Consider the following 16,098-nt stretch of genomic DNA (forward strand, 5'->3'; position numbering starts at 1 on the left):
CCCCTATATGATTTAATTTTTAACAATAGCTGTATTTTAACAAATGGCTTGCAAAATTTTTCCAAATAATTTATGAGCCAGCACACCACTGCCTATGAGATGGATTAATAATCAAGAGAGAGATTTCTTATATAGTACAATGCTTGGTGAGATGCCTAGGAGCTAGAAATTTTGCACAGTATATTTTTATACACTGGGAATCCTCAGCAACAGATTAATAATAGTATCTGACATTTATCTAGCAAAACACATTCTTATTCAACATCCTAATTTATTTTTTATCCTTACAACAAATCCAGGGAAAAGGTAAGCAAGGTATATTATAGGTGAGGGGACTGAGTCAGAGAACTGAAGTGACCTCTGACAGGTGGAGTAGAAACTAGATTTGGGTCCTCGAGACTACCAGTTCACAGCTTTTTCCATACCATCCTGTTTCTTTGAACCCTTGCCATCCCTGGAGTAGCCATTTATTACAGGCAGACTATTAAATAATCTGGAATGTGTATGTCAAGACTTATTCCCTGAATTCAGCCCAGGGGGCTCTCCTGTATCTTCACAAATAAAAAATGAAATAAGTCGCAGGCCCATAAAATGGACAATGACAACATGCTGCATTACCAGCTTTGATGGCAAGACTCCAAGATGGCCCCTGATGATCCTTACCCCTGATGTTCGTGTCCTTGGACTCCTTCACTGTAAGGCTCACCTGTGTGACTAATAGGACATTACAGAAGTGTTGATATATGACTTCTTAAGCTAGCCACAAAGAGCTAGCCTTGCTCTCTTGGGCCACTTGCTATGGGAGAAGCCAGCACAGTGTTATAAGGACACACAAGCAGGCCTGTGGAGAAGTCCACATGGGAAAGAGCTGAGGCCTCTCACCAACAGCCAGCACTGTTCTGGTGATAAAAGTGAGCTACCTTGGAAGTGGTTCCTCCAGTTCCGGACAAGCCTTCAGGTGACTGTGGCCTTGCCTGACATCTGACCCTAACCTCGCAAGAAACTCCAGGCCAGGATCACCAAGCTAAGTGCTACCAAACTCTTAACTCACAGAAACTATGAGAGAGAACCAATGTTTCTGTTGTCTTAAGGCATTGAGTTTTGGGGTAATTTGTTACACAGCTCTGGATAAACTGGATTTCTTTAAAAGCTACACCATATAGACTATGGGTGATCTTAACCAAATACAGATAGGTGTTAGGGACTTAAACGAACATTTCAAGTAATTGTTTATTGTATTGTTTCTGCTTTCCACCAAGGAAATTCAATTTCAAGTCAACATTCTGTGAAGCTTTGTACAATATAGCTTTTGAAATGCGTTTTGTTGTTAATGCTTTTCTTTCCTTTTTTTTTTTTTTTAAGAGTTTCAGGCTCTACCTACTGAGCCAGCCAGTTACTCCTTTTTTTTAATGTTTATAATGTTTGTTTATTTTTGGGAGAGGGCGGGGCAGGGGGGGGAGAGAGAGTTGGGGGTTAGAGAGAGAGGGAGAGGCAGAATCCCAAGCAAGCTCCAGGCTCTGAGCTGTCAGCACAGAGTCCAGCGCAGGGCTTGAACTCGGGAACCATGAGATTATGACCTAAGCGGAAGTCGGAGGCTTAACCGACTGAGCCACTCAGGTGCCCCTGTTATTAATGCTTTTCTAAGTGGCCTGTTGTTGTCCATAGAAAAGAGCACTCTGGACTGAGTACGTGTGCGACTCTGAAGAGCAAGGCAGGTTGAACTGGAATTCACGCAGGCACCATGAAGTCATCTCACAGAAGGAAGTCATCCCTTAAGACCCCACCTTCACTGCTACCTTTAATTCTTTTGGGTTTCTGGGCCATGGCATGTTTTCCCTCTGGGAAAACCAGGACAGGGGAAAATATCCAGAAATCAATTAATTAGGAAGGGAGGGGACTAGGGACCCATTGGTTGATAGGGGTGGAAATCTTAAAATCATTTGCAAAACACCAGCCCCAACACCCCTTGGGAGACTGAGCCGTGACCTCTTCTCCTGGCGTCCCCGCCCGCTAAATTCGCTCCTAGAAAAATCCGCTCACGTCCCCAAGAGCGCAGGAGAGGATCTCAGTGAGGCGGGAGGCTCTCGTGCCTGCTGGGAGAGGCGGAGCTGGGATTAACCAGCTCCTTGGCGCTTTTCCTCCGAACTGGGGGAGGCCGAGCACGGACCGAGAAGTAGGCGCCCAACGCCGGGCGCCCGTAAGGGGGCGGAGGAGACTCGGAGGTGGGAGAGCGGGTGGCAAGCCTGGTCCGCCAGCTGCTATCCGCCCCTAGCGCGCACAACCACCGAGCGCCGGCGCCTCCAGCATGGAGTGGGAGCTCAACTTTCTGCTCTACCTGGCGCTCTTTTTCTTCCTGCTCTTCTTACTTTTCCTCTTGCTCTTCGTGGTCATCAAGCAGCTGAAGAACTCTGTGGCCAGCACGGCTGGGGCGCTCCAGCCCGGGCGTCTCTCACTGCACCGGGAGCCTTGGGGCTTCTCCCGAGAGCAAGCGGTGTGACCCGTAAGGCGCGGGCACTAGCGGGAGGGCACGGAGCTGCGCGGGCGCCAGGCTGGGTCTTAGCCTCGACTCTCTGTCCGCGTGGCCACCCAGGTTCCAGTGCTAGGCTCCGTGGTAGCGCTGGCAGGTTCGTTCGGAGGTGGAAGGGGCCTGCGGAGGGGCGAGTTTCTCGGCCCCTTGGGGAGGCTCTGGGCTTGAAGCACGCTCTGTTGCCAGGCACGGTGGGTGTATGGGGTCTGGGCTAGCGCTGTGCTCTTAGGAATGGACCCTCAGCTTTTCCGGGGTGGGGAGAGAGGGAGAAAGAGAGACGTTCAGCCTTTGGAGCTGGAATGGCTTTGGGCACCTGCAAGCTCTTCTTCCCAGTCCCACTGCATTTTAGCTTGTTCCCAAAGGATGGCAAGCTAAATCATTCGGATAATTCAGCCCAACCTTCCATACCAAATTTGATTCCAAAAATCGAATGTCAACCTAAATGTCCAAATTATTTAGAGTATGGGCTTTGGGACAGGGAGCAGGAGGAAACAGTGCGCACTTGAAGTATGCCGAATACTGCTTTAAATATCTTTGCCCTTTGGTAGAGGCTAAATGGGGTTCGTCTGGCAGCGGCCTATCTTCCTCTAAATCCTTGCTCCTCTCCTAGCCACCGACCCGGTTGATGGCTACAGAGTTGCCACACCGGGCGGGTTTAGAATCTGGAACAGCGGGACGGCGAGACTTAGAAGTCATTTGAGAGGTGCCTTGGGGTTGCTCTGGAGGGCCGGTGAAAAGAGGTACTGTTTACACGTTTTAGGGCAATAGGAAAAAGGACCGGAGGAGCAAGGATGTCTTTTCAGAATACATGACTAGACCATTTGCGAGAAGATTGACCGGCAGCAATAAACTTCTCATTAATGTGCCCTAAGCACTCTCCAGGCAATGTCACTTTGGGGAAATAAGAGTTTCATCTTCCGGATGCTTTTTGCTCGCTACTTGCTGTCTCGAGTTCTGGAGTCAAGCTGCTGCCCTGGGTTGGTGCCTTGAAGGCGGCAACTGCAGCTCCGGTTGGTAATGGGAAACCCTTCACAGAGGGGACCTGAACAACCCGAGATGGACGTCTTCTGCCAATGGTAAGAGGGCACCGCCCCGGATGACACTTTGTCCCTGGTTACAGTTAAACTTCTGAAGACCCAGGGCCTGAAAACGTGAGAGGTTAAGATGGAGGAAATGGGAGCAATGAAAGAACTCCCTCCCACTTAGAACTGATGAACTTCTATTAGAACTGAGGAGCCAAACTGATTCCTAACTCAGGGCAAGAATCAGTGTCTATGCAGAGGAGCGTAGAAATTAGAATGGGATGTGAGGAGTGTTTGCAATTTTAATAAACATTCTACTCTTTTGGAAAACAGTGCAGGGGGTCTAGGAGTTGAAATATGTAATGCAGGTATCTTTTGTCTTCAGTAAGGGAAGATTTGGGTCAGTCACATTAAGGTGGGATAAGCTGTCCATGTCATGACTGAATTTTGAAAATATTTATTAATTTGAGGTAAAATGACCATGTAGAGAGGATAAAAACAACAAAATACTAAGTTTTGCCTAAGTTGATAATATGAAAGTGAAGCAGAAGACAATTACTTTGTTAATTCAAGGTAAGGAAAAATAGTCTCATGTAGGTAAACATAATTATGGGGAATTTTTTTTTTTATTTGGCTGAGACATTCAGATACTTTCCCATATTTCTATTTCACTTTGCTTAAACAGACCTGTTGTTAATGAAGTATAGGTGTGTGTATGTATGTGTATATATACGCATATATTTCTCTCTATATATAAATATATATAATTCTGTCTATCCATCCTTCTCTTTATCAGAGCTATAGTATGACTTCATTTGAATTTCCAGTTTGAATCCCAGAATCAACTGCAGTGACTCTATCTTGTATTTTAAACAATAGGTCTCTAATTGGTTGACACCTCCATAGTGGCATTTAACTATAGGGTTATATGGTTAATATGGACACTGAAAATGAGTGCAGGAGTAGTTGATTAGCAATTATGCTTGTTTACAAGGATGGAAGACAATCGCTTCGTACTTTATTAATAACTTGAATGAAAATTATTTTAACCACCTCCTTGACTTCTTGATTTTGTAATCCTTTAATCTTCCTAGCAGTGCCACTGGTGTCCAGAGGTGTAAACGAGCCCTGACTCTTCTAGAGAGGAGACTCTGGAGAACTGAGGGTGAGTAGTGTGCTGCCATCCCAGGATTAACCTGGGTTGTGGTTCTACTGACTTTGTTTGAAAGGACATGAAAGGACATGAAAGGAATGGTTACTTTTCTATCTTGTGCCCAGTGCCATTTTATACCCTCCTTGTAATCTATTAATTACTAAGTTGCCATTTTAATAGGCAAAAAAAAAAGAACAAAAACCAAAAAACTATTTATTCCTGTTACTCCATCACTGCCTGCCTGGAATGTGGCCCTAAATCTGGGAATTAAGCTTCTTCACATTTGCTCCCAGAACTTGCAGCTGTTGTTCTCCTGCCTCACCCCTGCTTGGTTAGGCACTCTGCTTTTGAAACTTTGACACCTGTACTTGAACTGCCTTTTTCTATTCATTTATTCAATCATCATTTTTCCAAAACTCAACAAAGACTGACCTCCCAAATTAGAACTACTTCTGAACTCAGTTTTTTTTTTTTCTATCTGTATGTATTCTTGATCTAATGCTCTAACACTCACAATGCTCTAGTTTCCCAGTTTGTACATGGCTGCTCCATCCGCTGACCACATTCCGATCCTATCACTATCCCAAACTGATTTTCAAAGATGCTACGCATGTGGGTTAAGCATTAAAACATTTGAAAAATAAGGAACATTTAAAATAACGGCTCATTATTCAAATGTAACTTGATTATAGAAGATTCTTATGTTCTATTTCAAATAGAAGGTATTTAGTGACTCTTCAGCCATGTTAGAAGCTGAGTTGAATTTCTTACATTATAAGGAAATGAGCTATAATTCAGTTATTATGAAATGTTAGTATTTTATGTCAGGTGTTCTTATTTCATTGTTGCGTCTAAATTTCAGTTGTTTAAAATGACTTTGAATTTTATTAGGGTAAATAATCTTGATTGTTTCACTGATTTCCAAACCTGTCAATGCAGTGAATCAGCAGTTCCACTTGGAAAGATAACCATTTTAAGTTGAATGAGAATGACATCACACTCACACCTGCAAAATCTAAAATGTCTAATAAAGTAGACTCCTATATCTGAACTTCAATTTTAGGGCACAGCTGTACATGCAGGACTGATGCCATCTGGTGCAGTTCCACAGAATAAGAGAGAAAATTTACCCAGAGTGTGCCATGCACTGGCTTTTCTGGGAATGACAGGTTGCCAGGATTTGTTTTTGGTTCACTTGCAGGGGTGGAAACTTGGAACTAGGTGAGTTGTTTTACTTGCAACATCCCCATTTATAGCTTGACATTTCATATTTCCAATTTTGTTTACAGTTTCAAAATAAGTGCAAAAGAGCTAATTTTTTTTAATGGCCCCAAATTTAAACATTGTATATAGTTAACCATTTAGGACAGTGGTAAATATTTACTTCTTCTAACTCATACCTGCTAATCTAGGGACGTTTAGAATACTAATGGTGCTAGTGCAATACATAGAAAGTATTTACAGAGTACTATACTTTGGTTTTAATTTTTATAACTACTCTGGGGCAGGTGTACTTATTATAGCTAAAACCACAATTAAAATTCTGGGATCATTAGGAAATCACTGTCAGGCGTCTGTGTCACTTACAAGAGGAAGTTAAAAATTGAGTTGCAGATCCTTGCAGTTGATTTTTGTTATTTGTTTGTTTTTTGTTTGTTTTCGTTTTGTTTTGTTTTGAATCAGTGAAATGAATTATCAACTCTACATTTCTTACTTTGTCCACACAAAATAAAGTTACAGATTAAATAATAATGTGGTTAATTATCTGAGTAGTTAGCATCTTACCACATAAGAATTTGGGTGATCAGAAGGGCCGACCTATGTTTAGAACAGTAGTTAGAATATAATAGGCATTCAGAAAAAACTTCCTGATGAATTCAGCTAAAAATCCTCTTGTTTTCCTTAGCAGCTATTTTATGTAATAAGCCTAATAATTTTCTTCCACTGTTGTGCTGTGTAGATGTGGATGGGTTGAAGTTAAAATTAAAAAAAAAAATTTAGTGTTTATTTCTGAGAGAGACAGAGTTAGAGCACAAGTGGGCAAGCGGCAGAAAGAGAGAGAATCGAAAGCAGGCTCCGTGCCGTCAGTGCAACACACAATGCAGGGTTGGAACCAATGAACCGTGAGATCATGACCTGAGCCAAAGTCGGATACTCAACCCACTGAGCTACCCAAGTGCCCCTGAAGTTAAAATTTTTATACTTAACTTGATTTTTTTTATGACTCTCTGAAGTTACTTGAACTTTATTGAATATATATATGGATTCTTCTGGCAAGTTTTTTTTTTTTTTTTTTTTTTTAATTAAAAAAAAGGGAAGGGGCAAAGAGAGAGAGGGAGACATAGAATCTGAAGCAGGCTCCAGGCTCTGAGCTGTCAGCACAAAGCCTGACTCGGGGCTCGAACTCACAAACCCAGATCATGACCCGAGCCGAAGTTGGATGTTTAACCGACTGAGCCACCAAAGCACCCCTTGGTTTTTTTGTTTTTTTTTTTTTTTTGTTTTTTAATTAAGATGGAAATCTTTCTTTCCTATTGGGAACCAAGATGGATTGCTCTCTTGGTAATACAGTAGGAAGTTATTGGACTTAAGGGTAGCTTAAACAAAGTAGGGATTTTGTTTCGTTCTCATGTGACAAGGAGGTCGGGGGTAAACTATTGCTGGTGTTGGTTCAGCAGCTCACAGATGTCAGGGCCAAGGTGGCCCCTGAGATTCCCTTGGCTTTTCCCATAGGTTCCAAGATGGTTGCTGCAGCCCCCCCCCAAGAAGATGAAGGAAGCTGAAAGAGGAAATGAGGCACACCATTTTGAGTCGTCTTCCTTTTAAAGAGCTTTCTCAGCAGCCCAGCAACTTTTACTTACATCTCATTGGCCAGACTCTGTTATATCTGCAAGGTTGCATGAGAAATGTAGTTTTTGTAACTGGACATAAAACAGCCTTCAACAAAAAATTTGAGGAAATCTAAGGAAAACGATGATTGTGGATCTTTGGGGAACAGAGTAGCAGTCTGTGCTCTGGCTACAAAATACGGTTGTAAAGGAGCATAACGTTTGAAACAGGTCAAAACTGCAACTCCTTCACAACTAACAATACTCCAGGCAACACTGCTCTGCTCAGACAGTAAGCAGAGTGAAGACATGCTAGGTTTTTTCATGAAACACCTGCCAGGACTGGCTTTCGCAATCAGCCATTGGCTTGCCCCACATCAGGATTTTCTAGAGGAGGACCCTGGGAACCTGTACGCTTCCTCAGTGGACATAATCTATGGAGGTTTGGAATGGGATAAAGAATATTCTACCTTGCTGCTTTCCCATCTGCTTCATGTATTCTAATTTTCCTTACAGATTTTTGGTGGAGTCTAGTTTTTGTTTGATCCCCTAAAAGGATCATCCCTTTCATATATAGGAGAAGGTAATCTATGTAAAGAAAGGCTACTTTACTCCCTTCTGTGACTCCACCACCAACCTAGGAATATCCTGGGAGAAGACTTGCTTCTCAAAGCTGCTTCCGTAATCAGCCTACATCCTGCCTAAGCAAAGAGAGAAGAAACACTTCCCACATCCAAGGCTGTCCAAAAGAACTTTCTGTGGTGACAGAAATGTTCTATATTTGCACTGTCCATTATGGTAGCCATTAGCCATGTGTAACTAGTGAACACTCAAAATGTGGCTAGTGTGACTGAGGAAGTAAATTTTAATTTTATTTAATTTTAAATAATTAAAATGTAAATAGCCATATGTGACTAGTGGCTATTGTATTGTACAGCTCCAGTATTCAACCTTCTTTTTCTTGTGTTTCACCAACCACCTGGGAGGGGTTTGGGCCAGTCATGTGTTTGGTGTTTCATGGTCTTCACTGTTCCACCTTGCCATTGAACTTGTCTCCCACAGAAAAGGAAAAATGGTATCTTGGAACTAAATTCAAGATGTTAACTTGATATCTGCACATTGCACATATTTCTGTATAAATGCAATGATCTCTTGGGAATAGGTCCTGTGATTGATTTTTGTGATAATTGGTGATGGAAAAATGGTGGTGATGGTCCATTTAGCATTCCTGGTGAACATTATGTGTTCCTAGTGAGGGTGAGTCAGTGGGAATTATTTTGTTCTGTTATGCTTAATTCTGTTTTACTTTATTTTTGTAGTATCATGGCTGCTAAATGATTATTCCATTTATGTTTTTCAAACTACTTAGCGGTTTATATTTTTAAAAATATAAAAGGCTGTGAAATAAAAAAAATAATTATATGTAACTCAGCTTTTTGTGTGTGTGAATTATTATTACGCATAATTTTTAAAGAGTTAATTAGGGTGAGATTAATGGATAGAAGGAAGTATTTATTTTTATATCAGATTTCCTTTTTAGTGGGCATGTCTGTATGCCAATTAATGTTGTCCTTTTGAAATATTAAATAATATTTTCATTGTATTTGGAGTTTGGATAAAATACAAGGGTGGTGATGGTATTGGGGTAATTTTTTCCTCAAGTATCTGGTTCTTCTATACTGAGAATCACTTATATTTTGTTTCTCTATTGTGCCTTCTTTGGGGTTATTTGTTTTTTTATTACTGAGTTATAGAAATGCTTGTTATTTCTAGACACTATTGAATTATGAGATGTATGCTTTACAGCAGTTTTCTCCTAGTTTGTGGCTAGCCTATTCATTTTTTTTTTTGTTTTTGTTTTTGTTTTTTTTTAAACAACACAAAATTTATTATCTTTATAGCTCTAGAGGTCAGTAGTCCTAAAATCAAAGTGGTGGCAGACCCATGTTCCTTCTGGAGGCTCTAGGGGAGTATTACACCCCACCCCCATTTATATGTTGAACTCCTAATCCCTAGGACCTCATAATGTGACTCTATCTGGAGATATGGTCTTTAGAGAGGTAATTAAATTAAAATAAGGTTTATTAGGGTGGGTCCTAATACAATATGACTGACGGCCTTGTAAGAGGAGGAGATCAGGACACAGACACTGAGAGGAAAGACAATGTGAAGACAGAGACAAGACAGACATCTACCAGCCAAGGAGAGAGATATTAGGGGGAAAAAAAAATCAACCCTACCAACACCTTGAATTCTGACTTCTAGCTTCCAGAACTGTGAGAAAATTAATGTTGTTTAAGCCACTAGTTTATGGTACTTGTTTTGGCAGCCCTAACAAACTAATACAGGCAGAATCCGTTTCCCTGCCTTTTCCAGTAACTAGAGGCCACCTACACTCCTTTAGCCTATTCATTTTTGTAGCGATGTCTTTAAAAGAGGTATTTTTAATTTGAAGTTAGATTTAGCCACTTTTTCCTTTTATCTTTTTTATTTTCTCTGCCTTCTCTAAGAGACTTTTGCCTGTCTTTAGGTCACAAAAATATTGTCTTGTACTTTTTTTTCTAGCTTAGAAACTTTATAGTTTTAACTTTTAGGATGTCTATTATCCATCTCAAATTAATTTTTGTATACAGTATGAAGTAAGGATTAAGGTTCTTTTTAGGAGCGCCTGGGTGGCTCAGTCGGTTAAGCATCTGACTTCCACTCAGGTCATGATCTTGGGGTCCGTGAGTTCGAGTCCCACGTCGGGCTCTGTGCTGACAGCTCAGAGCCTGGAGCCTGTTTCGGATTCTGTGTCTCCCTCTCTCTGGCCCTCCCCCGTTCATGCTCTGTCTCTCCCTGTCTCAAAAATAAATAAACGTTAGGGGCGCCTGGGTGGCTCAGTCGGTTAAGCCTCCGACTTCAGCTCAGGTCATCATCTCACTGTCCGTGAGTTCGAGCCCCGTGTGGGGCTCTGTGCTGACAGCTCAGAGCCTGGAGCCCGTTTCAGATTCTGTGTCTCCCTCCCTCTCTGCCCCTCCCCTGTTCATGCTCTGTCTCTCTCTGTCTCAAAAATAAATAAACGTTAAAAAAAATTTTAAAAGTTCTTTTTTCCCCCCCTGTATGTATACACAGTTTTTCTACACATTTATTGAAGAGATTTTTCCCTCCCCATTGGATTGCTTGGGCGTCCTCATCAAAAACAAAATGACCATATAAGTGTGGGAGTATTTCTGGGCTCTGTATGGCCATTCTTATGCTAATAAAACACTGTCCTGATTACTGTAGTTTTGTAGTAAGTCTTGGTATTCACTACAAAACATTATCGAAACTGAACTCATAATAAACTACTAAAGTCTGGATCTACACACAATAAAGGAGCTTCAGTAATTTTAGTTGAAAATAGTCAAATTCAATAAGAGAACCCCACCCCAATACCGTGCTTTTTTTATTCTCAATCCTAGTTCCACCCACAATCTGAATCTAGGTTTGGGGTAGCACTTGGTGAAAAGGGATGTCCTTGTGTTTCTACATATCTGGATAATTAGGAAATAAGCTTTTTCTTCCTGTTATTACAGTTGAGACCAAACTGTAGTTTATAAAAGGGGCTTTTTGCTAGAAAGCTAAAAAACACAGCATAGAAGCTCATGTGTTGCTAAAGTCCCATCTTTGTTACCAACCTAGTATTAGCCACAGATTGAACTGCCTGGCTCAAGTAAGTATTAGGCCATCCATTTTGATGTTTTCCCCTCCCTCAGTGGCATCTGACATTTGACCGTCTTATATCTTATCATGCTTTTTAGAAATTTAGCTGGGATTGTTTGATTGGCACCAGATCATGTCTCGTGTCCCATTTTTACTTGCGTGCAGTTTTCCAGACATACTACTTTTTGTTCTTTGCACATCTCACCTTGGAACTCACTGCAGAGTCTCAACCCATTAGAAGAAAAGTGAATGGTTCCCTCCATCTCCAATTGTGTAATCCCACTCCCCTCTTTGGAGCTAACTGTCGTTAACAGTTTGAGGCATATCTTTTGAAACGATTTTCTGTGTATTCGCCATGCATCGTTATCCAGTCACATTTATGCACATTTGCGTGCAGATACACAAAAGGTCTATATATATATATATATATATATATATATATATATATATATGACATCAGACCATGGATACCTTGCAATTTGCTTTCTTCTCTAATACGTTGTGGCAGGCTGTATTTTCAAAAAGATGGTCACCATTGTGTCTCCCATTTCACATGCTCTTAAAATGTGATTTGACATTGAGAGGGAGAGTCTAGATCCCCTCTCCTTGAATTTGAGCAGGCTTGTGACAACAGAAAGTGGCAGAAATGATACTGTCTGACTCATGAAGGTAGGTCAGAAAAGCAATGTAGTTTCTCCATTGTTTGATGGAATACCTACTTTTGAAGCCCTGAGTTACCATGTAAGATAGGATTACCCGGCAGCCATCATCATTCTATCAAGAAGCCTCAGCAGAGAGGCCCCATGTAGATGTTCTAGTCAAGGGCCCCTGCTGGTGAGTAAACTCCCAGGTGTTGAGTCCTCCCAGCTGCGGCTCCAGACTTGATGGAATAGAAATCAGCCAGTTTCACTGTGCCTGGTCTGAATCCTAGTTGTTTTAAGTCACTAAGCTTGGGACATTCATTCTAGCAGTAGGAACTGGAACATATGTTTTAAAAGTTTTAATAAAAATAGGATCATCCTTATTGTTTTAAATTATATAGAATCTGCAGCAATTTACTTAACAGATGTATAGTTTTGATGAACATTAAGTTTGTTGCAAATTTTTCTAAGATTGTACTCACAGAATTATGATTTCTGGGTCAATTGGTTTAGAAATTTCAAGAGTCAGTAGATATGGACAGTCTCCATCCTAAATGACGGTGCCAGAATATATCTATCCACTTCTCCACAGTATGTGACATTATGGGTCTTTAAAAAAGTTGCCACTATAGTGAACAAAAAACAATAAAACCTTATAGGTTTGATTTGAAAAATTATAAGGGAGTTTGTTCCTCTTGTTTTATGTTTATTGGCCACTTTAATTTCTTCTTCTCTATGTGCCTATTCATATCCTTTACCCATTTTTAAAATAGGTTGTTTATCCTTTTATATGTAATTTATATATAGTACAGAAATATAGTGACTATATACATAATGCATCTATCTGGTGGCTGTATATATAAAATCACCAACTACATGCATACAGTTATTAATCATTTGTCAGTTGAAAGTTGAAACTATTTTCTCCTGGTGAGTTGTATGTGTTTTAACTTTGTTTTTTATTTCATCTTACTGAAGTTTAAAACTATATATACATACTGTTTAATGTCCATAACTAATACTATGATAGAACAATTGTCTCTCTCATTTGATCTTCATTTTTCAAAAATCTTGGCTATTGTTATGGGGGGGTGTGTTTGTGTGTGTGTTTCACATAAGAAGTTAAGAATAAAACTTATTAAACTGTTCTATGTATTGTAATACTATTTTTTCAGTGATTTTCTTGGATTCTCTAGGCGGTCAATCATATTATGTAAATGATGAGTCTTGTTGCTTTATAATCTGCATTTATGCAGTTTATTTCATTTCTTTTCATATAATAATGACCAGGACAGCTGGTATGTTGTTGAATATTACTGGTGATAATGGGCATTCTTGTCTTTTATCTTATTACTAATTTAAATAATTATACTTCTAATGTTTAACCTTTATTATATTTGCTGAAGTTTTGTATATTTTTCTCTTCATTTTTTAATGTGAATGATTGTTGTTTTCTCTTCTGACCTGTTTTCTTTTTCTCAACATGCTTTGAGCAGTTTTCCAAATCCAGAAGCATATAGATAAATAATTTTAAATGTCTGCATAATATTTCATTGAATATACATACTAAAATTTACTTACCTAGTCTTCCAGTGGTAAACAAGTATATATATTTAATATGTTTGTGTGTGTGTGCTCATATATATATATATATATATATATATATATTGCTTATATATATATATACACACACACACACATATATATAAGCTACACTGCTTTGAATCTTTTTGTACAAACAACCTTTACATTTGTTTGATTCTTGGAAGTTAGATAGCTTGTGCTAAAGTAAGGGAGGTATCTAACTAACTTTAGTGTGCGTTTTGTTACAAATTCTTGAGGCTGAATTATCCTCCAGAAAGGATATACCAAATTACGCTGCCATCAACAGTGAATGAGTGTTCCCATTTCCCTCTACCCTTTCCAACTGTGTGTTTTGAGGATCTTTTTAGTCTACAGATTTGATAGGTAAAAAAGCGTTCATGTGTTGCTTTTATTAGCGTTCATTTTGTTTAGTTTGAACATTGTTAATTTCTCTTTCTTCTTTTGTGAGTTTCCTATTCATATCTTGCCCTTTCTTTCCATTAGGGCATTCTTTAGTTCCTTATTGATTTTTTTGTTGATATTTTCTTTTCTTCCCTTGGAGAATGTTATTTTATTCATAAATAGGAACACGATGAGGTTAAATTGCACTTCCCTCCCTAACTACCAGCCTCCATTTCGTCATGGTTACCAGGTTCTTATTTGTACTTCTAAACTTATGAAATACCCATGTGTATGTGGGTACCCATGTGTATATATCTTTATTATTCACACAAATAAAGCCACATTATATGTACATTGTTTTGTACCTTGTATTAAAAAATGCAACAAATATTCCCTATTCATTTATTCAGTAAATACTTCTTTTTAAAAAAATTTTTTAACACTTATTTACTTTTGAGAGAGAGAGGCAGAGCATGAGCAGGGGAGGGGCAGAGAGAGAGAAAGGAGACACAGTTATAATGCAGGCTCCAAGCTCAGAGCTGTCAGCACAGAGTCCCACATGGGGCTCGAACTCATGGACCATGAGATCATGACCTGAGCTGTAGTTGTATGCTTAACTGACTGAGCCACTCAGGTGCCCCATTCAGTAAATACTTCTTGAGCACCCACTATGTACCAGGTACAACCCTAGTTATTTGGGAATATATTCACGAGCAAAAAAGATAATTCCTTTCTTCATGGAGCTTACTTACATTCTGCATGTAGGGCTGCCTCTTTTTAACTGCTTTCTAGTATTCCATGTGGAAAGGAAGCATAATTTACTTATCCAACTCTTACTTAATAGATATTTATTCGTTTCCAGGCGTTTGCTATTCCTAACAACACTGAATAATTTTTGACACAAATCCTTAATCAATATGTCCATGTAGCTATAGGATAAAATCTTAGATATGGAATTTCTGGGTATGTGTATTGTGTAAAATTTTGTTATAGAAATTTGAAATATATAAAAGAGGAAATATTGCTTCAAACTTATTCTTTTTGATAATTTCAAAATTTTATTTATTTTTATTTGTTCTGAATAATATTCCATTGTATGGATGTACTATAATTTGCTTGTTTATCTGTTCACTTATTGAAGGGCATCTTGGTTGCTTCAAAGTTTTGGTAATTATGAATAAAGCTCTACCATTCTGATTCCTTTCTTCTGGAAGTCCTCCAATTTGATAATATTCCACTTAAAAAGTGGTGCGTGTGGATAAAACAAGTCCTCTCGTATACTCTGGTAGAAGTTGGAATTGGAATACATACATTGGAGGGCAGTTTGGTCTATCTATTCACATTTAAACTGCATACAAACAAGAATTCCATGGTTTCGTATCTGTTACAGAGAAACACATAGACACGCAATAGGTAACACTGCGTATCTGGCAATCAGATGGGTCAGCATTTAGCTGGAACATGGGTCATTTAGTATGGGTCAGCAGCTGGAACTAAAGGAAGCTGGGCCCAGTGGAACAGAGCAAAGGGTAAGCCTCCTGGACTCACCAGAATTAGAGAGCAAGGCAAAGAAACTGAGTCAGAAACCTAGTCGTGTAGTCTAGGCCAACACAGTGATGAGTAGAAATAGGCTGGGAAACAGAGTTCTACCTCAGGCTCCCTGGGTGTCTGGTTGGTAACAGAAGAGCTAATTCCAGATTCCCCATTGCCAACAAAAGTTGACATGCTGAAATAGCTGGTGTACTTTCTAACCACAGTAGATTCTTGCCAGGTAAGGCTGGAGTCGAAGGAACTGGAAACCATTGACCTACGTCCAGAATATTATCACCACCTGTGCAAAATATGAAACATGATTCAGTGGTTTTCAGATGGCTTCATTTCTAAATGCTGCAAAACTATACTTTTAAATACAGAATTTTGATGTGGACTGACATTAAGCCTTCCTTCATAATTTCCAGAATCATGTCCTTATCCCTACCCACACTGCCCACTTAAGACCCTTTCCCTGCCTCCAAACTCAAAGTTCCCACCCTATTGCCTGTGATTCCTCTGCATCCCTTGCAGCCTTAATGTGAAACTGCCTCTGCCAGTCTTGGCTTCTCAGAACCCAAGCAGGGGAAGGGAGGGCATTTGGATTACAGCTTTTCTGATAGCTGAAATCACCAATCACTACTATATTTGTCTCTGTGCCAGGTTTTCCTCTGAATTACACTGTATTATTATATCTGATAATAGGCCAAGATGCCTATCTTGTAAG

General features: G+C 39.7%; 1 protein-coding gene across 1 annotated transcript; it reads left to right on the forward strand.

Moving 5' to 3' along the window:
- The first annotated feature begins 1,969 nt into the window (after positions 1-1,969).
- On the forward strand, positions 1,970-8,924 carry SMIM43 (small integral membrane protein 43). The gene is made up of 3 exons (XM_036064258.1): positions 1,970-3,603; positions 4,644-4,714; positions 7,436-8,924. Exon 1 carries the CDS (start codon positions 2,306-2,308, stop codon positions 2,495-2,497), a length of 192 nt encoding a protein of 63 aa, XP_035920151.1. The 5' UTR covers positions 1,970-2,305; the 3' UTR covers positions 2,498-3,603; positions 4,644-4,714; positions 7,436-8,924.
- The last annotated feature ends 7,174 nt before the right edge of the window (positions 8,925-16,098 follow it).

Source organism: Lynx canadensis, chromosome B1 (assembly GCF_007474595.2).
Source record: "Lynx canadensis isolate LIC74 chromosome B1, mLynCan4.pri.v2, whole genome shotgun sequence".
Classification (NCBI taxonomy): domain Eukaryota; kingdom Metazoa; phylum Chordata; class Mammalia; order Carnivora; family Felidae; genus Lynx; species Lynx canadensis.